The 27,058-nt window shown below is 34.8% G+C and overlaps 1 protein-coding gene across 1 annotated transcript; it reads left to right on the forward strand.

Annotated features, from left to right (window-relative positions):
• Positions 1-368: 368 nt before the first annotated feature.
• On the forward strand, positions 369-25,769 carry LOC148939957 (uncharacterized). Its single transcript, XM_089105926.1, has 3 exons — positions 369-418; positions 16,118-16,440; positions 24,147-25,769. Exons 2-3 carry the CDS (start codon positions 16,123-16,125, stop codon positions 24,882-24,884), a joined length of 1,056 nt encoding a protein of 351 aa, XP_088962052.1. The 5' UTR covers positions 369-418; positions 16,118-16,122; the 3' UTR covers positions 24,885-25,769.
• The last annotated feature ends 1,289 nt before the right edge of the window (positions 25,770-27,058 follow it).

The following is a 27,058-nucleotide window of genomic DNA, read 5'->3' on the forward strand; positions in this document are numbered from 1 at the left end:
ATAGTCTTGAATTTACGCCACAATTTTTAACATTTATTACTCTTACCTTGACGATATAATATTTATTTACCAGTCATATTTCCCATTAATAAACTAGAAAATTTAGTGAATTCATATGAACGGGGCACCATCACGAAGATCACGAATTCTTCAGTCATTTTAAAGTAATGAAAAGTCTCCTCCATAGATAAATATTTCCTCTAATTTTCATCTCCAATTCTCCAGGATATTTTGTCGCCGCCCACGGGACACTTTTCTGGTTTGTGATTGGCTAGTAGTCAACATCTGTCTGAATTTGTTGAGAAAGTTCTCGGGAGAGCGCAAGTTAATTTAGATGAGGAATTTCCAGGCGTAACTATCTTAGTGAATAGCAAAGCATAGAACGGATATAATCACGGGGCTTTGAGTTATCTCCAGGGTAAGTTGAAACTAAAAGCCCATTTAGTGGACGCTAAAACTGTTTTAGTTAGGTCTATGAAACCTGTATACCGTTGTGCCAAGCATAAAAGAGGTATCTCGACAAATTTTATTCTCATTGGATGGATTTAGTAATCCATCGTACTCATACATATGGTGCAGAAATGTATCTTTAGGTAGTACAATTTCAAACAAAAAATCATCAAAATTTAAGAATTTACTGGAAACGCCATAATTATCCCGAGATTTCATAGTAAGGGAGGGCCCTTTAATTTCCCCCTCCCTAAGCCTTCAAGATGCTGCAACCCTTGGCAATCAACATTTTAGTATGGCCATCTACTGCATGGATTCAGGATATAACATATAGCTGTAATTCTATCACGACTGCCGATTGGGATTTTGAGAGACACATTTTACATCATTTTCATGGAAAAAGGCTCTAGGTTTCGGGAAATAGTTTTTGGTATTTTCATGAAAGAAAAATTTCCCTCCCCTAGATCTTGAAAAATACCCTTTTAGTATCTTTATTAAAAAGTTGAAGAAAAGTCTTAGCCCCTCCCCACTCTCTTAAATTTCTGTGAATTACTGCCCCTGTGTTCTTTAAGCTAATTGCTTGATAGATATGTTTTTAATGGTAGGATACCCTGGTTCTTTTGTTGATAAATCTATAGATATTTTCTTAAATTTTCCCAGTGAGGAGGGATTTTCCTATTTTTAAATATGGTTTGTGGACTCTTTGGCATTTCTGAGGCAAAGTTGCACAATTTTTTGGATTTTTACTTCATGGTTGAAGCAGCAGCAAGGGTGCCCACAAGGTAGGGTAGAGCTCTTCATATCCCTCCTTAATCAGAGAAAGCAACTGACTTTTTTTTTACTGTTTGAAGAACGATATTCCTTTTCTGGCAATGAAATAATTTTCCTGGCTAAGCCTTAAGAAATTTGTTTGGCTTGGCCTCACCCCTAGCCTTTGAAAAATATTTTTGGAAATCGTTTATGCCTATTTTCAGTAAGAAAAGTTGTAATCTTTCTAGTATAGACGTATAGGATTTGGGGGTTAACAGGGAAGGTCAAAGGATTACTCCTGGGGAAGTGGGCATAATACGAAACAAAATGCATTTGCCATGTCACCATTTTTAATTTTCTAAGGGTTTACTTCGTAAATGTCTCAAGAGGGAGAAAACTACCCCACCTATATCCTCCCTGAGTGCAGTTACGCCTACTTATAAAGCCAAATACTTTAATAGATCTCAAATGCTGCAAGACCAACATAAAATGGAGTTTGTAGGCCTATTATACGATAAGCTACTTTGGAGAAACTATATTGAAAACATATTTTCTCTTGGAAATTTTAGGGTTGCCTGCTTAACGTGTGCGCTTGCTGTCTTTAAAATTTTTGGCGGTAACTAGCCTATTTATAGGATTCAGATCCTGCTTTTTAAACCACATCAACTACTACAACCTTAACAAACTTCCAATATCTTGTTAAAAATATATAGCCAACACACATAGGGTATCTCTTTCTTTCCTTTTTTAATATTCATAAAATGTTGTTTCCCATTTACCAAGAATCGGCTACTTTTACTTACTCGCATAACAATTTTAATATCTCGGGATTTGCAATCAATGAAAATAACAGAGAATATACTGTTTTCTCTAATTTAAACTGACCTTAAAAAAGTAAATTAGCAGTTCCCCCCGCTCAAATATTGAAAGTAACATCGTGTCTTAAATCAACCCTTGGCCAAAAATGTAATGGAATTAACTTCGAAAAAGTATCAGAAAAGTATCATAAAGTATAACATTTAGCTATCATTTTCAATAAGGCTCCCACTCTGGAGATGCAACGCATTTCCAAACATGTTGTTCTACAATATATTATCTAAAAAAACATACTTATTGAGCCTTCAGTCGGCCCAACCTCTATACACACACACATCAAGAATGAAGGCAATTCAAATATTGAAGGTAACATCGTGTCTTAAATCAACGCTTGGCCAAGAATGTAATGGAATTAACACTGAAAACAATCAAATTAATTATCGAATATTCAAACCTCGTTTGCGGTTCTGGAAAGAAATGGAAGCAAGAACTTGAGCTTTATGTTTTTAGTTGAAAGCGTGCTTTGCGTAAAAGTAACAAGGGACTTTTATGTTTAAGTCCCTTACTTGGTTGTCAGGGAAAGTGTAAAAAGGCTATTTACATATTAATGGGAATATTTCGTGGCAATACCACCCAATGACGGTAAATAAAGTATCTCTCTTAAATAAAAATAAATGATTAATATACAAACTTATAAATGAGTATCTATGAAGTACAATTATGCAAGGAAACTCTGAAAAAGTCACAATTAAATTATCGCAATATGATCATTCAAATGTTGGGCTAGCAATTCAGCTGTCGCTAGCCTGAAACTGTCTTTCAGCCTAACACTGTCAAGGCGACAGTGATACTTTATGTATGTAAATAAAGTATACTTCGCTACCATTTACTTATAAAAAACTGACGTTGTTACTAGCATGTCGCATAAGATACTAGCCATTTTCTTCAACTCTTATGCAATAATAAGTAATAATAATGATGAGGAAAAATAATGAAAAAACAAGGAACAAAACAACAAACCATACTCTTTTAGCAATATCACATCCATATCACACCCATAATACAGCCCCCTACCTCCCTGCCGCCCCACCTCCTTTCCTCCCTGTCACCCCACCACCTTTCCTCCCTGTCACCCCATCTTCCCTACTACCTGCTATAATGTAAAACCATCAAAAGTGACCAAATCGAAAGAAATAGAAGAACAAAAATCTAGAAGTTATTGAAGAAAAATTTAAAAATTAAAACTTAGTACTGAAACCATTTACCCAGAATAGTTTTCCTAAATAGCTCTTGATGGGTCAGACGAGGCTAACCGATTGAGAGGGCTCTCATGACTGTCTCAGTTTTTTTTTTGCAGATTTCGTTCGGGTATATATTCATATGCATCATCAAATTTTAGAAATTTATAGCCCCAAGTATGGTGGGAACAGGGTTGCTACCCGGTGACACAAAAATCACTAGGTTTAGTAATTTTCTGGTTGATTTAGTGATTTTCTTCAATAATTTAGTGATTTACGGGAAAATTTTGTGATTTTTTGGTTTAGGCAATATAAAAAATCACTAGAAATAATGATAAATCACTAGGGGTGGCAATCCTGGGTGGGATTTTAAGCCTATTTCTACGGAAGTTTCTCAAAGGGAAGGGGGACAGATTTGAAAATTTAAACTTTTAAATGGATTTTTATTGCTTGACCACTTCTTTACCCACAGCCGTGAAATTATATAAACTTGCCCCGTCTTAAACCTTAAGAATTGTTACCGAACTGAAGAACAATATGTGAAATGGCACTGGGGCTTATTCTCAACATCTAGAAGGTCTGATGCTCAAAACCTACTATGCTTTACATGGTCGTTTGTATGACTTCTTAAATGAAACTTATTTGAATTCAGCAAATTTAAGCAAATTATTTGATACAATTTCAGTAGCTACAATAAATATAAGCATTTGTAGCCTTTTCATTACTCTGCTACGGACTAACAGTATGTTAAACAAAATTCTAGAAAAGCTGATTACCGCAGATTTTATTTGTTTCCAATATCTATAGAATAGCATTGCACCTGACTTTTATTACCAAAAAAATAGGATGTGTTTTTTCCAAGAAATCGTTACTTTTACTGTGAATACTTCCCAATTAAGGAATAAAAATAACTGTATATGCCATTGACATATTTTTTTAAATCAAATTGAAGTGCATTGCACGGTTTCTTTTATACGATGATAGTGCTGAGTTTGATAACATGTGGTGTACGAGCCCAAGCCAAAAGCTAAACCAAAACAAAACCCAAACCAAACCAAAAACATAGCTCAAAGAGCCAAAAGTCAGCCTCTCAAAAGTAACCAGATTGGATGTCCTAGGTTACACTCGGATTTGATTATAATCCCAAACATATTTGGAGTTTTCTTGGGAGAAGGCCAAGCCGAAATTTTACACTTGATGGGTTGGACGAGCTTTAGCCAGTATTTTCGCTAAAAAAAATAGTTTCGCTAAAACAAAGAAATCACAACAATAGTGAACAATCGCTAATTTGTTTGGTCAATATCAAAATTCTTTGAAAAAAAAATGGTAAAATTCTAGACAAACTACTTTTCGATATCTTGGAAAGTCGTTAGGTTTGGAAAACAAAACTTTCAGGAATGAATCCCGGACCAAAAAATACTAGGGAAGGCATTACCAAGCCACTATATTAACCCTTTTCTGATTTCGATGTCTTAGAAATGTGCCTACTTGACAGGTCTATTACCTATTGGAATTTTGACAAAAACAACATTGTACCTGAATTTTCAGCTTGCAATTTCTTTTTCTCTAGTTTTGGTTTGAAAAATGCACTTCCCGTTATTTGAGCAGAACTTCAAGCCAGTGGCGGATCCAGGGGGCGCCCCCCCTAATGTAGTCCAAAGTAGTGTAATTTACTTAATTAACTCAAGTTTGCGTTAATTAAACTTGCTTCTAACGTGAGTTTGTCGGATTAACCTATTTTACGCCCCCCTCCTAAAAAAATTTTCGGATCAACCTATTTTGCGCTCCCCCTAAAGAAAATCCTGGATCCGCCGCTGCTTCAAGCCATATCAATGGGTTTTTTTTCTAAATTTAGGAAACATATTTACAGATCTTTGAACCTTCATAAATTAAGATTGAGCAAAGTTATGAATATGAAGATGCTTTTAATAATAATTATAATAATTTTTTTTTATTTATAAGCCAAAAAACAGGCCATACAGAACAGTATTCTTAATCACACTCCACAAGAAAAATAACATAAATATCAAGTTTCACTCATTCATGTCAACGCTTCATTTACAAATTTACATAATTGCCTGATTGACCTTTTTACAGTCGTTTTCAGGATCCCCGGGAACTCCAAAATACCACCCTCAAAAAAAATTTCCCATAATATAGAAAGTTGCTGGCACTCGGTGAGAATATGGGCGACATCCTCAATACCTAGGTTACATCTGGGGCAAGAGTAATCCGCATTTGCATCTGGGGCCACCCTATTTCTTTCAAATACTTTTTTTCTATTTTTTAGTGGCAGGCAATTCGCTCGAATCCGAAACCAAGTCCTCAATGTCTCCCCCGGTAATCCTAGTTTAAAATAATATTCAAATCCAAATATTTCTTTTACTTGGGAATAAAACTTCAATGTTACAGGTGTTTTAACTGCCTGGGTCAACATTTGGACTTCCTGGTCTTTTATGAAGATGCTTTTATTATACTTCATTTGAGCAGAAGATCTATTTTTTAAGGTTTCACTTCTATTAAACAAAGATTTTTAAGGGTTGTCAAAGGTGCCCTTTAGAGGGAGAATAAGTGGAGGTAGGTACTTCAAAATACCTTCCCATGACATACTTAAGTTGGTAGATCCATCCCTGGAAATTTCATTTTCCTAACCTAACCACTTTCCAAGATAGCAAAAAGTATTGTGTCTAGAACTTTACCAAAGAAATTAACATCTTCAAAATAATGTGCAGGTTTGTGTCTATGATTAGTTGAATATAATCTATATTTGGTGATTTTTGAATTTGTGTTTTATTTGATTTTTTTACGCAAAACCGTCGCCTTCTCAATCCTCGGTATTTTGCAAACAAAGGTAGACACTCTAAGAGATTAAGCTAGATACCCCTGGCAAAGAAGACCACCTTTTCCCAGGTAAAGCAAGAATTTTCTCATCCGTTGAACTCCTGATTTAATCTAATTCAAACCCACGTGCTTCAAACAGGAAAAATGAAAGAACGCGTCGCGTGCGGGCTTTTGTCCCGCATCATTCATACATTAGTAATTTACCCAACTCACCTGCGCCAGACGTCTGTCAACGGACGCTGAAGCAGCCGCTGCTTGATTACAGTCACATCAGGCAAGAGAACATTCAGAATTTGCTTACTTCCGACTTCCTATTTCCGACGGGGGCTGAAGAGCTTAAAGTTTTTTTTTCTATGACAGCTCTTGAAAGGGTAACAAGATTAGTAATCTACCCACCTGTAGTCTATTTAGCGCCACAAATGAGAAGGATCAACTTTTTTTGCTCAGTCATTAACAGAAGGACTACCTTTCTCCCCTTTTATCCCCTTGAGAATATTCCTGTTCTTCTGAAAGTTCAGTGCTTGTATTTGACATTCGATTTAAGGCATGGGGTAGAAAAGTTTTGAATTTTTGTGATAGTTTTTTTTTTGTAATATTTTGTTTATCAATTTATGGATATTGATTTAGAACATTTGGAATACAATTACTTTATTTTATTCCAGCTTGAGGTGAATAGTTTTTTTTTTTTTTTTTACAGGAATTGAACACACAATAAGATCAGCAATAGTACATCCAAGATCTTGTTCTAGGGGGGGGGGGGTGAGGTTTACAACTAAAATCTTAAAAACGCATCAAAAGTATGTTTATATGTATTTTTAGTAAATTTTTACGAAAAAAATCAGGAGAGGCGACTCAAACCCCCCAACCCTCCCTTGATGCAGGCTTGAAAATCAGCTATTTTCTTTCCAATTTTATTGTCTGCGCTTCAAGTGAGATCCATAATATTCATTAACGGAAGGAGAAACATTAGCTGTTTTTATTTTCTCTGATTTCTTGACTTTAAACTCTTTTTGTTAATATTTGGGGGCTAAGAAAGTTCAGAATGTGCATGCTTCCGATTTCATGACTGAGGGTAAATGAACTATTTTCTTTCCGAAATATCTTCAGTGTAATAAAAAAATGTTCCCTTGGGGCAGCGAAGTTTAAAATCAAACAGTTCGTGTTCGTGGTAACGAACTGCAAGAAAGGAGTGACCCGGCTCAATAGTAACGGAAACTCTAAAAACGGAATTTTGATACCATTAGATACATCAAAAGAATCGGATTTGTATGTTAATTTCAAATATATAAGTTTCATAAAGTTACGAGCCTGAAACAATTTGCATTATTTCCAAATAAAGGGGGAAACACCCCTAAAAGTGATATAATCTTAATGAAAATTACACCATCAGATTCAGCGTGTCAGAAAACCCTACTGTAGAGTTTTCAAGCTCCTATCTGCGAAAATGTGGAATTTTGTATTTTTCGCCAGAAGAGTTTTTTTTAGGGATGATCTTATCGATCCAGTGGTCCTAGAATATCGCAAGAGGGCTTATTCGAACGGAAATTAAAAGTCTAGCGCCCTTTTTAAAAGAACAAAAATTACATTCTTACAAAATTAATTCTTACAAAACTTCGATAGTTTAGACAAAAAATGTCCCTAAATGTCTACAGCCCTTTTTGCTCTTTGAATTCACTATACAGTTGTATGCTATGAATAAAACATTTTGCGTTTTTAGAAGCTGTCAATCTGTTTAGGCTGTACGTTTGTTCTTTTTCCGTATAACCAAAATATGATTTTAAGTCAAAGCAAAAGCGTTGACTAAGCAAAGAGTGCACTGGCAACATTCGGAGAGAGGGGGGGGGCATGTGCCCCCTAGATTTTTGCCCTCCTAGATTTTGAAAAATACCTTTTCCTTGGGTATTTTCATTGTAAAACGTCTTTTTTGGGTTTTCATTGAAAACATCGAAGAAAGAGCATAATTGTAATCCCCCAGATTAAAAAAAAAATACATTCCCACTCCCTTAATTTTCATTAATTGACGCCACTGAAAGAATGGTATATCGGCCAAATACTTTTTTTTCGTGCACTATCATATAGAACAGGGGTCCTACAAATTTTAGAGGAGGAGGGATCATTCATTCCCAAATTAAAAGCTATAGCTTCCTCTTGGTCGGCCAACACGGAACGGAGATAGTGAGGCATCCTTTCCCGCCCCAAGGAGCGTGCGGGCTTGACTGGCACCAGGTCAAACCTTCATGGTTACGTTTTTAATCAAGACAATTGAAAGGTCCAATTAAGCGTCTGTGGGCGACATAGTCCTTGCAGCTCCATCAGGATCGAGCGTCCTAAATTATGCATATAACCCCTTTAAAACAGAGGTATGATAAATTAATTTTAACTGAAAGTGCGCATGTTACTCAAGGTTCAGACAGCTACAATTTCTTTTGCAACAGTTGTTGAATTTTAAGCAAAAAATGCAATTCTCATGAGAAAATATTCTCAAGTTTCCAATTAATCTTTTTGTGACAACTTCGGACCAAATTAAGAAATTTGCTATTAAACTTGTTCAAATAAAACTACTTTAAAATATCGTCTGTTTATATACTTTACATGGTTTTATACCGGTTGGCCTTGCCGACATTCTGGGGTAGTCTTTTATCTGCTTTTCAATCCTCCCTCTTCAGATACTGTTTCTCAAGCTTTCATAGTTAGCCTATATATATATATATATATATATATATATATATATATATATATATATATATATATATATATATATATATATATATATATATATATATATATATATATATATATATATATATATATATATATAATCCTATTGTGTTGTTTTTCAGTCTTGGAATAAATAAACGGATATTTTCTATTGTTTGTCAACTTTATTGTTTTACTCTTATTTTGTTTTCCTATATGTTATGCGGTAATGTGAATCTGTGATTTAACGTTGAAGCTAAAATTATTAAGCTTCAGCGCATTTTTAAAACATCGCTGAAACGAACCAGACATTTTATGAAAGTGAGCAGAAAGTGAGATAATCAAGCAGTTCGTGGTAACGAACTGTAAGTAAGGAGCGACCCGGCTCAATGGTAACCGAAACTCTAGAAAGCGAGGTTTTTTGATACCAATAGATACATCAAAAGAATCAGATTTCAATGCTGATTTCAAATATATAACATTCATCAAGTTTAGTCCTACCCATCAAAAGTTACGCGCCTGAGAAAATTTGGCTGATTTTCAAAAAAGGGGGAATGACCCCCTAAAAGCTATAGAACCTTGATGAAAACCGCACCATCTTATTCAGCGTATCAGAGAACCCTACTGTAGAGATTTCAAGCTCCTATCTACCAAAATGTGGAATTTTGCATTTTTTACCAGAAGAAAGATCAGGGATGCGTGTTTATTTGTTTTTTTTTTGTTGTTTTTTTGTTTTTTTTCCCAGGGGTGATCGTATCTACCCAGTGGTCCTAGAATATCGTGGGAGGACTCATTGGATCGGAAATTAAAAGTTCTAGTGCCCTTTTTAAGTGACCAAAAAAATGGAGGGCAACTAGGCCCCCTCCCACGCTCATTTTTTCCCAAAGTCACCTGATCAAAATTTTGAGATAGTTGTTTTGTTCAGCATGGTTAAAAATATGATAAATATGTCCTTTAGGATGACTTAATCCCCCGAAGTCCCCGTAGGGACGGCTGAAAGTTATGAACTTTGCCCAATGTTAACATATAGTGTTGGTTATTAGGAAGTATACAGAAGTTTTCAGGGGGGGTTTTCTGGTAGTAGGGGGTGGGTGGGTTGGGGGTTATGTGGGAGGATCTTTCCATGAAAGAACTTTTCATGGTGGAAGGGACATTGCTATGAAGGGGGCGCCTGATTTCCCAGCATTATTTATAAAAAAATCAGAAATTAAATATAAAAAAAACAGTTTTCCAACTGAAAATAAGGAGTAACATCAAAACTTAAAACGAACAGAAAATATTACGTGTATGATTGGGTTCACCCCCTAGTCAGTACCTCGCTCTTTAAGCCAAAGATTTATTAGTACTTTCATAAGAGCTATTTATTCTAAATAACGGCCTTTGTGATTAAGGGGTCATTTTTAAAGAATTGGAACAAAATTCGAACTTTAGCTTAAAGAACGAGGCATTGACTAGTAGGCGAGCCCCCTAATATAAGTATTAAAAATATATGAATATAGAAGTTCGTTACGTGAGTTAATTCGTAAGTTACTTATATTTATTACTAATAAAAACGTTCGTAAATAAAATTAAACAAGTTTCGAGAAAACCATTTAACCAAATAAAAGTAAAATTAATATGCAGATTTCGTTTTAATTATTCATATACGGTGAGCCAATATCAAAACCTGCATTAATTCAAAAACGTTCAAAAATTAAATAAAAAAACAAGTTTTTTTAACTGAAAGAAAGGAGTGATGTTGAAACTTAAGACAAATAGAAATTATATCGTAAATGAAAGCAGTTTTCCCTTCCTCAACGCCTCGCTCTTTACGCTAAAGTTTGACTTTCTCACAACTCTTATTTTTTTTTAAACAATAAAAAACTTTAAAGTAAAGAGTGAGACGTTGAGGAGGGGACAGCCCCTTTCATATACGGAATAATTTCTGTTCGTTTTAAGTTTTAACGTCGTTCCTTAATTTCAGTTAAAAAAAACTTGTTTTTTTTTATTCAATCGCCTAAAAGAGGGAATATCGGCCGTGTGAACTATGGTAAATAGCGGCTATAATAAACTAATGAACTATGGTAACTTGCGAAAAAGAGCGGCGGTTTGAACCATGGATTTACGTTTTGTCTAAATCAGTATTGTACGATTTTGGTGTAGATTACAAACCCTCAGTCCGAAGATCTCCACACCATTCTTAGATTTATATTTTTATAAATATTGAGTCTGTTCCAGTGATTGTTCAGGAATATTTAAATAAGACCTTAAATGATCACATGATTATCCCAGCTCAAAACCCAGCAGGCTATACGAACTTTTCGACATTACTTCCTCGTTCAGTATAGTTTATTGTAATCCTTTACTATTATTTATGGAATTAGCGAATTACTGTGCTCTGTTGATTGCTGTTTTTTTTTTCAAAAATAGACTATAATATTGGAAAAATACAAAATCATTTTCTAAAACATATTTTAGATTCTTCTTCTTTTCTTTCTTTTATCCAGCGGTATTTGGTCCTTCTTTCTGCGTGTGCTCTTCTTTTTCGTTTTCTTAATAACAGGTTGGTGATACTTCACGCAATGGATAGAACCAAAATGGTTATTGTTTCCTTTTCGTACTCCTGAAAGAAAAAAAAAATCAATCCTGTTTCTTTCTTCTTTTTTTTTTATTTAAAACTCCTTGCTTATTTGTAATCTAATTTGTCCCTATTTCTCCTTTACTTTACTAACTATCTATCTTACCTCTTACTCGACGTTCCATAGCTTTCCACTTTATAATTCCTCACATACATAATTTTTTCTCTCCTAGTACATTTTTATACCTTCTTCCTAAAAACTTAGGCAAGGGGCTGCTCCCATTCATTAGGCCTATAACGTATAACATTAAAATACAAATTTACAATGCATATACATTTTTGTACTTTAAAATACATTCACCTTTCTTATAACACTTTAAAACACTTTTCATTATATTTACATAAATAAAAGAAAAAAAATTAAAAATATAATACCGTTTTTTTTTTTTTTTAATGCATCACATTTCAACACACTCTACTCTCGCTGGGCTTTGCGTTGTTAAGTAGCTACAACAATCCTCAAAAAAATTCCCAAAAACCAAATATTTCACAATCCAGGTGTATCTTATCCCCCTCAACATATAAAATAAATTTCACTAGTTTAAAATAAATTCCAAACAATCATTACAAAATGACTAAATATAAAATCTATAATCTAAAAATTCAAAAAATTGTATACTATTTCTACATTCCCTAAGAATTTACTCATTTTTTTTTTATATAAAATAAACTCCCCTAATTCAAATCTAACTCTTCAAACCTAACACCTCAAATTTAAACCCTACAATCTAAGTCTCAAATACTTCAAATCTAAACTCTATAATTTTTTTTTTTTACATCATACAAAATTCTATATTATTTCCATAAAACTATATTCAATCATAAACCCCATACATTCTAAATATTCAATTAAATTTAAATCTTACCTAATATATAAACTTAAAAATACTGAACAAATTCTGAAGCTAACTTTATTATAATCTAAAAATTCTAAACAAACTATAAAATCAAACTCTTCATTCAAAATTCGAAATATTTAACTTAAAATCTAGTCTTATTCCATAAATATATATTCTATCTTTCCTTTATTTCCTGTTGATTGCTTTTTGAACAGCAAATCCAATTTTACACGGTTAATTTGAAAATTAGAAGAAATGTTCAGAGTCTAACTGTCTAGCATCCCACTCTATACGCCTATGGTGTTCACATTGTACCATAAATTATAGTTGAAATGAAAAAAAAGTTAAAAATCTTGCCGCTCCATAACATCCTTTAAGAAAGGTTCTAACAGTAGGATCTTTAATTTATCCTGATAGACAAATACACCAGTGGTTTTCTATACAGAAAAGAACAAGTTGCAGCTTATTGAGCTGTGACGTTCAATATTCAAATAGGTAGTTTGCGCTGTTGAACGCACTTCAACAATTGCAATTGCCCATCGAACGTTCAAAAGTACAAAAATGAATTACAGTAAGGTTAATGAACGCGGGGTGTGATTATTTTCCTTAAAGTTGGCATCAAAAGGTTTTTTTTAAAATAAATGATAACAAAGACAGGGCAAAAATTGTAATTATAGCCGCCAACTGGCTTGTGTTCTCCTGGGTAGGTGTCCCAAGCTAATCAAATACCCTATTCTGAAACGAAGACTTCATAAATAAATTCTTGTAGAAGAGTGGGCATGTTATACTTGGTCGAAAACTAGCGTGTACATAATTGTAGGGCTCCAGGAATCATCCCCCAACTCTCCTCACTTCATAAATGTTGACATATTGCATTTCTTTTGGCTTGTAATCCTGTCGAGATCGTTCAGGGAGTAGTTTGAGAGATCAGAAAAGCTTCGTATGCCAAAAAGCAATTATTACATATTTCACTCTTGGCGGTTGCTTCCCTCTAAAGTTGGTATTAAGATTTTTTAAAGTTACTGATTTTTTAAAGTTACTGCAAACATAGGACCCAAATTACAATATGAGGTTCTCGAAATAAATCACAGTATATAGCCAATATTCTTTTTTACAGTGGCTTTGATTTTCACAATTTTTTTGTGAAATTGGTTCCTATGAATTCTGAGCTGTTTTTTAGAAGCTGAATATGGAAGTATGGAAGCCGAAAATCAAGACATTGCAAGTTGCATGGCCACAGTGAAATATGTGTGCTACTTACTGTATTTTGCTTAACAATAATATGTTCCAATGTGAGTCCACCTTAAGCGGAAACCTGCTTTAGTTTTAATTACCGTCAAGTGTGGAATACTTATTTATTGTATTTCGTCTACGACGCTTCTTTCATTCCTTAAACTCTTTCCTGAACAGTAACAAGTGGAAGATGGGAAACACTTTCATATTTAATAAGTTGGGGGGATCAGGCCCCACGCTTGTCCTTGAGGATCTCTAATCATACAGACGGAAAATTTTACAGACCGAAGAATCTTCCGATTATTACATTCCGGCATATAGCGGGAATAGTAGTGCAATAGTCTATTATAAACCATAATATGAAAAATTAACCATCACACCAAAGCGAAGCTTACAATGAAATATTATTGAAAATTTTCGATAAACTAAAACTTGAACAAATATACGAGTCAGAAAGGAGCATGTAAAACCAAAATGTACTGGTAAATTCATATTGTAGAAAAAAAACTCAAATGTACCGTATTCTATAAATTGCACCAAGAACTATACAATTGTATCGTTTTGGGAACTGCTGCAAATACCATGCTTGTTCTGCACACCAACCTTATATGAATACTATTAAAGCATACTAGACAGCAACACTACTGTTAATATTTAAGGGAAAAATAATTACATGGGATTGTTTTGCTGATTCCTGGTATTTTACAAAGCAGTAATGTAACCACAATATTTCGCATTGGTGTGTACATAGAGAAAAGCTTAGAAAGAAGGAAAAGTTTATACAATTAATTATTATTTATTATATAGAACTACAACTATTTTCTCGATAAATTACCATTAGTTTTTTTTTTGCTATGTATCATGTTTCTATGTGTTTCGTAATTTGTTCGGTTGGTGACTTCTATATTTTTCATAAATTTTTATGTGTATATGGCTCTTGGGATTTGAAATACACAACCTATCTATATATCTAATATCTATGCGCAAATACAATGACAATTATAATATAAACGGATTTTTTTTTTGTTAATGCAATTTTCACGAACAGTAAAGAGCAAATTTAAAGTGTAAAACAAACATATAATAGCTAGCGTAATATGTAAACTTGAAAGATAGGAAATTACTATAAATAAAGAAATGATAAAACTTAAATTGAACAGTAATTACAATGCACAATGAGTTCAAACTTAAGTGCTCAAAAATTATCAAATTGGACGGTTGTGCTGCCACCCACTCAAGCCCAGGACGCTAAACTGTCATTAACACTTTACTGAAAACAGAATATGTTTGAGCAAGTTTTTCTTTCTAATAAAATCGAAACCGCGAGACTGCTCAAACTAGTCGAACTTCACGGGAAAAAATATACGAATTTTAGTTGTTTTAAAACATGATAAATTCCATCATGTTTTCTCCCTTTTAATTCCATTTTTTTTTTTAAATAGAAACCTCAGTGTGTAATATTTGAAGCAATCTATTGAGTCGTATGATCCCCGCCGCCTTAAGGCTGAGGATGGCTTTTCTTTTTAATGAAAATCTATTTAATATTAATCAAATTTACAGGAGAAAAGGTTTTTCGAGATAAAGATAGTGATGGTAATTGCTGTATTTACTTTAAATAAGGAGTACTTTGTTTTTGTATCTCTCACCTTTCATTAAGACCCATTTAAGTTTAAATGTAAAGAATAATCAACTGACAGAATATAATTTTTAATTCAGGCATTCTATTAAGTTTTCAGTAAATAATAAAATGACATTCTTGTCATTTTATTCAATCCCAAACTTTATTACGATCATTTATTTTCATTTTAAGTCTCAATTCATCATTTATAGTAGTTTATGTTTGTCTTAGTTTTCATTCCTCCATAAATGTAATTTGTTAAACTACATTGGCCTGCCATAATATAAAGAAAAAATGAACAAAATTAGTTTTGTTTTTCTAAGGCCAAACAAAATGCTGAAAAAACACAAAACGAATATTTTGAAGGACAATCGCCTCTCTTCTTCAGCGTGAACAAAAATTTATTTGAGGAAAATACCAAAAAGGGGGCAAAGAAAGAACCAAAAGACAAACTCGGAGAATCAATGTGAAGAAACAAACCAATAAAAATTAAAAGATGAATAAAATCCAATAAAAGCCAAAACAAGAAGAAATAAGACCAAATATCTAACAACCAAAAAAGCGAGTCATTCACCAATATCCACGATTTGCACAAAATCGAAAAACACTTGAATTGCCATCGAGGGATACTAGCGAACGACTTCTATGTTTTTTTTAGTATTTTCGTTTGACCTAAGAAAACATTTTTGTTCGTTTCTGCTTTAACTTTTACATTTTTGTGGAAAAAACTGTGTTGTTCGAACATCGTATACTTTCAGCCAAATATTTACGAGAGTTTGACAAAGGGTTATTGTTCTTGTCACCTTCGTCACGAGTAATCTAAAATAAGATAGACTATTGCCATGTGTGTAAATATGGGCTCTGATAAGCAAAGCCTCCTTACCCTCTAAAAGGGAATAAAAATGCTTCATACTGCTTCTTTTAACAGCATGTAATTTCAGCATTTGAGGGGCTATTGCTAACTTAAGGCTGTCGTGCAGGCTATGAAAATGTTTAAAATACTGAGATATTTTTATAGGTACAATGTCACAAAACAAAGGGGACCCTGATCTGACTAGCCTGTCATGGCTTCAAAATCTAAATATAATAAAAAACCTACATGTATCGGCACCACCTACACCTCCAACTTCTCCTAGACCACCGTCACGGAGTCCCCAACCTAAAGAGGAAGAAGAAGAGATTGACTACAAGACAGTTGGGGACGTCAAACCACCTTATTCTTATGCTACGCTCATTTGCATGGCTATGAGATCGTGTAAGAATAAAATGACTTTATCAGCTATATATAAATGGATTAAAGATAATTTCTTGTATTACAAATTGGCTGATCCTAGCTGGCAGGTATGTTTTCTGTGTTATTATACATTTATGTACAAATATTAGTTTGATGTGGCAATATTCACAGACAAAAAATATCTTTCAGTAAAGATGGGAGGGATGTAATAAAGGTCACAACGATCTTTCATCATTATCATCAATTATGGAAAACAATAGGCATAATGCGAAATTTTTTTAATGTCATGGCTTTCAGAAACCACGATTCCGAAGGCCACTGCTCAAAGGTCTGGGTATATACTATTATCAGTATGCATATCCTAACTTACTGAATAATCCCAGCAAGAATATGGACTCTAGATTTCATTCGAAATAGCAATAACAAGTTGATAATGCAGACACGAAAAAAAGCTGTTGCTATTACCATACTAGCAATGGGGATATATCCTATGCATGAGGAGGGCTCCTCCCCCCTAGACCACCACCCAATTTGTATAAATGAGTTTAACTTGTGTTTTTTTTTAGGGTGTGGTCAATATCTATAATATATCAAATTTATAGCATAATAGCGGGGGCTCCTATTATGCTGCTATTTATCCTAGTGGGGGACTTGAGGTTGACAACTTATTATGCAAATGATATGCTAATTTATCTTCTTTTTAAGTTTTAACGCTCTTAAAACTTAATTTTGTGTGAAAACTTTACCTTTGTTTGAAAAAGATTGTGTTTTTTCTAATTATTTAATCTATGTCTGTTTTTGATATCATATCTGATATTTCAAAAATATGAACCTGTTCTTTACACTAGAGTTTGTCTTTTGCTTATCAATGCTTCAGAATTGATGATCCTTTCTGAAATAAGCGAACCCCCTTACACACAGTTCTTAAGAGGGATCCAGGGGGTCTTAAATACCAGATACATTTTTAGATGCTAGTTTTCTAATTTTTCGAAAGCGGCAGGGAGTAAAAAAATTGTAACTGTGGATGCCTCTCTCTCTCCATCCCTTCTACACCTACAAGGTAAGAATATGAGTGTTGATCTTTCGTTGGTGCTTAAAATATTTCAAGAATCACAGAGAAAGTGTCATCCCTTCAGATTTCATATTTTAGGCTTAGTCCTCCAAACCAAAGAAGATCGAGTGCTAAATTCTTACCCTGCCCGTATGAGTCTGAAGAGCATTTCACGAACAGGAACTATAACTACATTTTTCCTACAGGCAACCCCTTTGTATTCCCTTAAGACAATTTATAACAACTGTTTATTTTGTAAGGACTGCATGCATGTATGTTTACAGACTATATGAGCCACATAGTACCCTCAATGTAAAGATATCCTAAAGAAAACTAATCTCCGTTTTTGTGAATTTGGCAACCTTGATAACAGCTGTTTATTTTCTACGGACTGCATGCATGTATGTTTACGGACTATATGAGCCACATAGTACCCTAAATGTAAAGATATCCTAAAGAAAACTAATCTCCGTTTTTGTGAAGTTGGCAACCTTGATAACAGCTGTTTATTTTCTACGGACTGCATGCATGTATGTTTACGGACGAGCACACCACTGCGCAGGAGAATAGCCTCTATAACTTGAAAGTTATATAAATAGACACTTTTTGCATATACATATCATCGATTCGTAGGCTCTATTTATTTTGTGTGAAAATTGATCGGCCTTCTCAGAATTTAAAGCTGAACTTAACCTGCCAGCTTTGCCTCTCACTCAGACTATCTGTCTTGGCTTCTTCTTTAAGTAGCCATGGCTTGATAGCAACTTGATTCTAATTCAAAAATCAACGAAAATTTGGTTCTTTTATTAATATATTACTATACCTTAATCTTCTTCGATCTCTATACAATTTTTTTTTTCTTGTTTCGATCTTGGAAGCTTAGATCCAAAGGTTTATGATGTTGAGTCAATGATGATTTTATTAAACACGCAAGGATTACTACCAGAAGGCTCCCATAAAATCAACTTGGAAAACGCACCTATCCAAATACTACAAATGTGAAGTTCAACCTGCTGCGGTTCTAATTGAAATCGGGTCTTTGGTACTTGGTTCGGTGCTCTTTTATATCCAAAATTGGGGTATTCGTTAGTCATTTCAAAGAAATTTTGCAAAACGGCATTTTTCAAAATCTAGGATTGTTACTTTATTACTTTTCGATAAAAAAATAAACATACAAAAAAAAATAATTTTCGAAATATAAGGGGGGAGGGAGGTGTTTTGAGTCCCTCCGGTGTGATTATTCCAAGGGATAGGACCACTGAGAAATTTTTTCCAGCAATTTTCTTCGGCTAGAGCAGCGAATACTTAAAGCATAGACACAAATGTTTCATTATTATGACTTTACATTTTTAGCTCTTAGGAGGGGTGAGGTATCATGGTAGTGCTTCAACGAGTATTTTTCCCTTTTTTCTTTCATGCACATTTTTGAATTGTGCTATCTTAAAAAAAAAACAGTTTTGCAAGTAATGATCTCATCAGAACCAATTTCATATTTTATCATGTTATCTAACATTCAAGGCCGTATCCAGGGGGCTAGGGGGTTCGAGCCCCCCTGCCCTGGAAGGTTTGTCCAACTCGTAAAAAGGTAACAAAATTAATATAAAGCAATTTTTATTTGCATTAAAAAAAAAAAATTGTAAACACCCCCTGTAAATAAAATCCTTTTTACCCCCCCCCCCCCCGAAAAAAAATCTGGATACGGTCCTGTCTACATTACTGATTTTCCTTGGCACATAAATTTAGCAGCCAAATCAGACAGCTTCAAACTTCCGGTATTCCAACTAGACCCCGGCGCCGCGCCGATAAGGGAAGACCGGCAGCGGCGGGGTCAAAAACAGCGTGCCGTGCCGCCGGTAAGATGTCGGCAGCCAAATCAGACAGCTTCAAATTTCCGGTATTCTAACTAGACCCCGGTGCCGCGCCGATGAGGGAAGACCGACGGCGGCGGGGCCAAAAACAGCGTGCCGCGCCACCGGTAATATATCGGCGGTGCGCCGCCGGTAAGATGTCAGCGGCGCGCCGCCGGCGTGATCAATGTTGACCGCAAACATTAATGTTTTCATCATTCTTTCTCAAATCACAGCTTAAATTTACAACAGATTCGAGCCCATTCATGAGTTCAAAACTTCACAAGTCGCTGGCTGGAAACTGGTCTTCTTTGTTAATCATCAAGAAAAGTAGAAATCTGGTAGAAACGAAATGGATGTGGCGTTTCAGAATCCTTGCATAATAGTTGAAGTATCTATTAGCTATGTATTCTTAACATAAATAATTATCAAAATTAGTAGTTTTTTTCATCGAGCATTACTGCATACAAAACTTAAAATACCGTATCACAAAATTTGTCAGTTATCTGGGTACAAACTTCGAATATAAGTTTGAACTTAGAAGCTTAATTTTTTCATAATGCCCTTTGCCAATATCTGCTGTGTCACCTTTAAAACAGTTGAAATGGGCGACTTTGATATTGATCGTTTTTTTTGCTCTTTTAGATTACTAAAAATCCTTCCATTTATTAAAAACGGGTTTTAATAACAATTAAAAAAAAATACATCAAGTATTAATTTTTAATTTGTGCTTAGAATTGAACAACTATATTGTACGGAGTAATTTTGCTTGCCTTCTTCCTTCTTTAATTTAAACGTGCTTATTCACATTTCAAAATAATATCCAACTGTCGAAATATACCATACATAAAACAATATTTACAATGCACAAAAGAACATGCAATTGCAAGCAGAAATATATGTAAAACACAAAAACACATCAACCTGTCCTACCAATTTTTTCCACAATCATTTATAATCATTTTGAATAGGATAACTTAAAATTTCCCCTTAAAAAATAATCAAGCATCAGTTCCCAATGACGAAATGTGGATGACCCACCTCAGTACTCGGAAGGAAAATGGAAGTTAATGTCCGATCAATGTGTCAGTCTCAACCAATTAGCTTGGTCGAACTTAAATGAATTTATATAATGGACGATATCCGAAAATTGAACAGCTTTTCGAAGAGCATGCACAGCAGTTCAAAGTAATCTTGTATGATTCGAATATGTTTCTCAATTATAATTAAACTAAAATGAAAACATTATGACGTTAAAAACTTTTAACTAAGACAGTGAACATTTAGAAATTTTCCTTTGGGGTATTCTCATTGAATTTCCTTTCTTTTAAGATCGTGGCAACGGGTAAGCTGGTATACTAATGAAAGTCCAAATATTACTATGTGTGAAAAAGGTATATTTCAAAATAGTGAAGAGAGACAAAAAATCTAACTGCGGGATGTGGCTGTAATTGTCACGAGTAAAAATCAACTTATTCACTTTGTGTGGACTGAGGTTGCTTTCAATAAGAAAATTCAAGATATTATTATTTGAATATAATAATTCCCTACCCCCCCCTCTGGACACCATCTTGATAGGATACCGTATCTGCTTTAAATTAAAAAAAAAATTGGCATACCTGCTTTCAGTAACAAAAATTCAAAATATTATCATTTAAATATAATAACTCCCAATGCCCCCCACCTCTGGATACCGTCTTGGTAGGATACCGTCTCTACTTTAAATTAAAAAAATAGCTTTTTGGTATCCCTGCTTTCAGAAAAAAAAATCAAGGTATTATCACTTAAATATAATAACTCCCTATGCCCCCCCCCCCTCTGGATACCATCATCTTGATAGGATAGGCTACCTTCTCTGCTTTAAGTAAAACAAAATAATTAACTTATTGGCATCCCTGCTTTCAAAAAAAAAATCGAGGTATTATCATTTAAATATGATAGCTCCCAAACCGCCCCCCCTCTTGATACCACCTTGATAGGACGCCGTCTCTGCTTTAAATTAAAAAAATTAACTTTTTTTGCATCCCTGCTTTCATAAAAAAAAAAAATATCGAGATATTATCATTAAAATGTTATACCTCCCTACCCCCCCTCTGGATACCACCTTGCTAGGATACCGTCTCAGCTTTACATTAAAAAAATAATTTATTTAATAATTAACTAGGTCACTATATGGTTCAAATAAACACGCGAAATAACATTAAACAGCTTAGTGTTCCTTGAAAAAAAATTGAGGGTTTGAGTAAAGGGGTACAAAGACAACAACAAAAAAGGCGAAAATATTCAGATATACCTCAAACTATTGGAAAACTGAGTCATAGATTCGCCGTGGCATTCAATAAGATCCAAAGAATCTAATTAAAAGAGAGCACACACAAAATCCAAATTAGGCCAGTAGCTTATGAGAAATTTCAAAATACCCAAGACAATGAACAAGTCCCAATAGGGGGCCCGGGGTCTATCAAAAATATTTCAATGGTCTCCCACGGAATTTGACAGTATTCTCTTCCATCTCCGCTTTAAATGAAAAAAATAAATATCTTTTTGGCATCCCTGCTTTCAATATAAAAATGAGGTATTATCTTTTAAAAATGAGGTATTATCATTTTAAAATGATAGCCCCCTATCCCCCCCCCCCTATAAGCAATAATTTACAATTTTTTTATGAATCATATTTTTGGGATAACTTCCGTTTCAATCTTAAATTCCCCAACCTTGTACATAGCTTAGTCTATAGCTAAATTTTGTCTCAATAGGTTTTTTTTTTGTTGGAGGGGGGCTAAAATATTTTCAGACAGAAGATTGTATTTTCTTTAATCTATCAGGCGTTCAACAATTGAGTATTAAACGTTAAGAAAATCTTATCTAAAAACAGCAAAAAAAAAAAAATCTGCAAACTTACAATTCAGCTATGGAAACGATCTTTCTGCTATCAATTTCAAATTCAAAATCAAACTGTAGTGAATGTTGCGTTGAATGCTGTCAATTAAACTCATTTCATAAAGACGATACTTTTTTTTGTCAATATATGAAGAACTGTGTATATTGCAATATTTGCAATGCAATTGCATATTGCATCTGTCTGGTTTTTATGCAAAGTAACAAGAGACGAAAATTAACGAACCAGAGAGTAGTGAAGAATTATGGTATGCAAAGTAATATTTGGCAGGGAAAGTCACTGGTGATAAATCGCTAGGGGTGGCACCGCGATTGCGTGATTTTTGGGGATTCGGGGAACCAAATTTTTTTTTCGGGGTGACGCATAGATTTTTGGGGAAATACCCGAAAATTCGGGGATAGTGCAAGCCCTGCTTAATTTCTAATCAAGAAAATCGAAATACTAAACCACACGAGAAGGAAAAGATCCGACTTTGCGGATGACGCAATAAAGAATTTCCGCAAAATTGATTTAAAGTCGACTGAACGCCGCCGCCTCTGCCGGTGGCGGCGTGCCTGCGGCGCGCTGGCGGCGTTGCGACACTTCGGTGGCGTTCGACCGGGCCTCTTGTTGGCGGCGTTCGGTCGATCCGCCGGCACGGTGCCGGGGTCTAATTCCAACGTTAGCAATTTGCTACCGCGATTTTAGGGTCATAAATACCTGTTCCGGGTACTGAAACACAGACTTAAGTTTAACCAACCTGTTGCAAGTGATTTTATCCCCACTGCAAGCACTATTGTAAGGGGCTTGCGAATCATTTAATAACCGTTTTTTTGTTTTTACTTTAATAATAGTTGAAATAGTGGCGGATCCAGGGGGTGAGGGGGTGCTTCCCCCCCCTAACGTCGTTTAAAGTAGTGTAATTTAATTAATTAACGCAATTTGTGTTAATTAAAATTGCACATAACACAAGTCTATTGGATCAACCTATTTCCCCCCCCCCCCTAAAAAAGTCCTGGATCCACCCCTGAGTTGAAACTGGTATAAATGAATCTAAAGCACGTATAAATCAAGAAAAATCAACAGCCCAATCTTGGAAATTTTTCTGGACTTGAAAATAGGAAGAGTGTATTATTGAGCCCAACTTTTACGTTTTGTTTAAGTTATGCATATCTTTACATTTTTATCAGGCCCAAATTTAAATCTTCAAGCTGAAAGCATGTTTTTCGTGTTTTAGTCCAGTCTCTTGCCACAAAATTTCAAGATTCGCATCTGCGTAGTTTAGGGAATCGAGTCTCAAAAGATTTTTTTATAGGTGCTGGTTTAGAAGGACTATAGAATTAATCCCAAATTTAGGTTCTCATTCCCCAAGTAAAAATATGATTCTATAATATACAGAGTCAAATGCCAAGTTGATTTTTTTTTTCTTGGCTCTGCAAAGCGAATCGTATGGGTATTTAGTTTTATTTTAACGGCAGTGGCGGATCCTGGGGGAGGGTGCGGGGGGTGGGCACCCCCTAACTCAGTCTAAAGTAGTGTAATTTACTTAATTAACGCAAGTTTCGTTAAATAAATTTGCTCCCAACGCAAGTTTATCGGACCAACCTATTTTGCCCCCCCTAAGAAAATCCTGGATCCGGCCCTTCTTAACGGGAGGAGGGTATCGTAAAAGAGCTCAGGGATATTGTCTGTAGACTCCGAGTCACCGAAAATCCCCCTAGATAATTGCTATTGTCGTGGCCACATATGTTCTGTGATTTCTTTTTTGGGTGGCATTCTCGCTATACACTTTGGGAAACCTCAGTTTATGATTTTCCAAATCTGACTGCTATGCATTTACATTTGACCTTGTATCAAAGAGAGCAAGTTTATTACAAACATGGATAAAGAGTTTTTAAAGATTCCTAATGTTGTTTCCAGTAAACTATTTACTAGACATTTGCAGTGTTTCCATTTGAAAAGCCCTTTTAGATTAATTTTATAATCCCTCGTACTTTTTATGACTATTTAACACTTACCACTCTTTATTTCTTACAGAATTCTATACGCCATAATTTATCTCTGAACAAGTGCTTCGTCAAAGTACCACGAGCTAAGGATGAACCAGGGAAAGGAGGTTTTTGGAGGTTAGAACCAGAATTTGAAAAATCGTTAGAGAGTGGAACTTATAAGAAACGGCGGCTTTCCCAGCCTTTGAAGCCGGGGACGTGTAGGTCATATCCACAGGTAAAGAAGAAAAAAATTAATAAAACCTTGGATATTAGACCATCATATACTGACCCAGATATAGACTATTATCAAACCAATTTACCTTCTCTTAGCAACCCAAGCTTATCAGAAATTTGTAATGACATATATTGGAGTTCTCCCCATGAAAATAGGGACAATGTATATTACGAACATCATGATTATAATTACCAAAATAGTTACTGTCAGAGAAACTCGGACATATTAAGGAATAGTTACAGCTGTACGGAGTTGACACCTGTTTCTGTCGAAGAAGAACTGTTCTCTGGAGATCTTAGTGATGATTCTTCAGCGTGTCATACACTAACAAGCCTTGATTTAACAGTTTATGGACAGCAGATCCAACGGGCAGATTGGAAAAATGACTATGATCAGGGTTATCACCATGTAGATTATAATCACTATCATGATGCTTACTCGACGGCTCATCAGCAGCAGCAATGGGAAGATCCTAATCAGAGAAGAATTTTTCCAGTGATAGAATCAGGTTTTGACTTGGAAAATTTGATTGATCTCAATGCTTTATAAAATCAGCGGAATTCTAATAGATTGTAAAAGCTGGTTTAATCAGCTCTAACCGTGCTAAATGTAATCACAAGAGAGGTTTCCGAAATAAACCATCCTTCAAGCCGACCTCATTACCCTTGCCTTGATATATTATTTAAAAAAAAGGTTCCAGATTAATCTAGCTCCCTTTTGGCATTGAAGGAATTTAAGATTAAAATAAAGCAGAGGTGTTCCTCTAGGAACACATTCTCTGTTTTCATCTTGGAAAAGTAGTACAAGAAAAACAAGCTAAGGTTTGATTTCAGAAATCTCTCTTCTCTAAAGCTGGTTTTTCAATCTTCTTTAACCGGTAGCAATGGTAGCATTTGAAGCTGATGGGTTTTTTCGGTAATAAAATCGCGGTTAAATGTAAAAAACAATTGATAGATCTCAATGTGTCATAAGCAAAATATATTTTAAAATATTCAAAATTTCAATTTTGGTAAAGTATTGAGATAGTATTGGCTGTGTGTGAGACTTACGGTAAATTTGTGTGTTTTTTACGTGATGCCAGAAGTTATTAACTGTAGTAAATGCAAGTGGAAATAGTATAAGAGGTACCTATGGAATCGCGAACGGGGTTGCATCGACCATAATCATATATTTTTATTTATTTATTTTAGCAATATATATTGATTTTAAGAAGCATATCGAATATGAACCCTGAAAAAATCAAAATAAAATTAAATGAAATGTGAACGAGCATAATTTCTGGTGCGTCGTTGAACTTCCTTTTTTCAATTTAGGCTAGTTGGTCTTTAAAACCGTATGCGTAAATACGAAACAAAGCGTATCAACTAATTTTGGTAACAACAAGTACACGCGATAGTACAAAAATACCTTGTAAAGAGTGAATGGCTCGATACGCACAATGGCACCAAAGAAAACCTTGGAGGGGAGGGGGGGGCAAAATGTATATTTTGAAAACAGGCGGGGGTATTTTTTTTAACGAAAAAACCAAAAATAAGGCATATTTAATGAAAATCCGAGAAAAAATATTTTTCGAAACCTACAAGGGGGGGGAGGAGGGCAAGACTTCTGAATTACCCCCTATTGGGTCCAAAGGATGCGCGTGCAGATTAGACCAAGAATATAGCCAATTAAACGCTTTCATTATATAGTACAGGTTCCCTATTGCCATGGCCTTGGGTTGTTATAATTTGACATTAGAGACTGCATTATAGCGATTCAATCACTCAAAAACTTCAAATTCAGCAACAGATAGCTGTTGACACGACTCCTTGGTTCTGTTCAAGCTTATGGAACAAAACTGTTGATACTGACCAATATAGTTCTTAAGAAAAAAGGAAAAAACTTAAGATATCTCCATAATAATATAAAGATGATTCCAAGAAAAGGAATTTTTAGCTACACATACCGTGCTCAGACATCAATTTTTAGCTGGACAAGTAATGGGGCTCTTTGCAAAAACACAGACTATGTGCCAAGGCCGTATCCAGGGGATTACCGAGTTTGGACCCCCGCCCCCAAATCATTGTCCACCAAATAAAAATATTTTTTTTTAACCGCTCCCCCCACCAAAAAATACGACCACCCCCCTGAATAAAAATCCCGGATACGTCCATGACCATGTGATATTTTTTTATGTCAAATGTTGCAACAACCATTAAAAATAATGTGCGCTTTTATCTTAATATTTATTAAGTTTTTTACTGTCCAATATTTTGCACATTTAAGGAACCTATCCCCCTCTTGCAGCTGAATTGATTAGGGGCTCGTATCTCTCCGCTGTTTGAACTGTAAAGGGAGTATTGCATGACATAAGGCCATTGTAGTTATGGGAGCCACTTGGAAGGATCCAAAAGGGAATGGACCTCCGAGAAAAAGCAAAACTATAAAAACTTCACTTTGAAACCTAGGCACCTAGAACATGGTGTCGCATAAGGATCTTTTTTGTTCTTGATTCTGGCAGGATTTCTGCACAATCCTCGACAAAATAATGAGACTTATCTGGCACCGTACTTAAAAGTTGCTTAGCAAAAGCTTTGATACAGAATGGCGCAAGCATTGACGCCGTTTTTGCCGATACGCTGAGTACCGAGACGCTGTTGTTTGAAAAGAAGGATAAAGCAGCACTTTATATTCTCTATAAAAATAATTGATGAAGTAATAAAATTGTTACTTTATATTATTGA

The sequence above is a fragment of the Artemia sp. Qi Xiang Cuo genome, chromosome 20 (genome assembly GCF_049724085.1).
Source record: "Artemia sp. Qi Xiang Cuo chromosome 20, ASM4972408v1, whole genome shotgun sequence".
NCBI classification, from domain to species: domain Eukaryota; kingdom Metazoa; phylum Arthropoda; class Branchiopoda; order Anostraca; family Artemiidae; genus Artemia; species Artemia sp. Qi Xiang Cuo.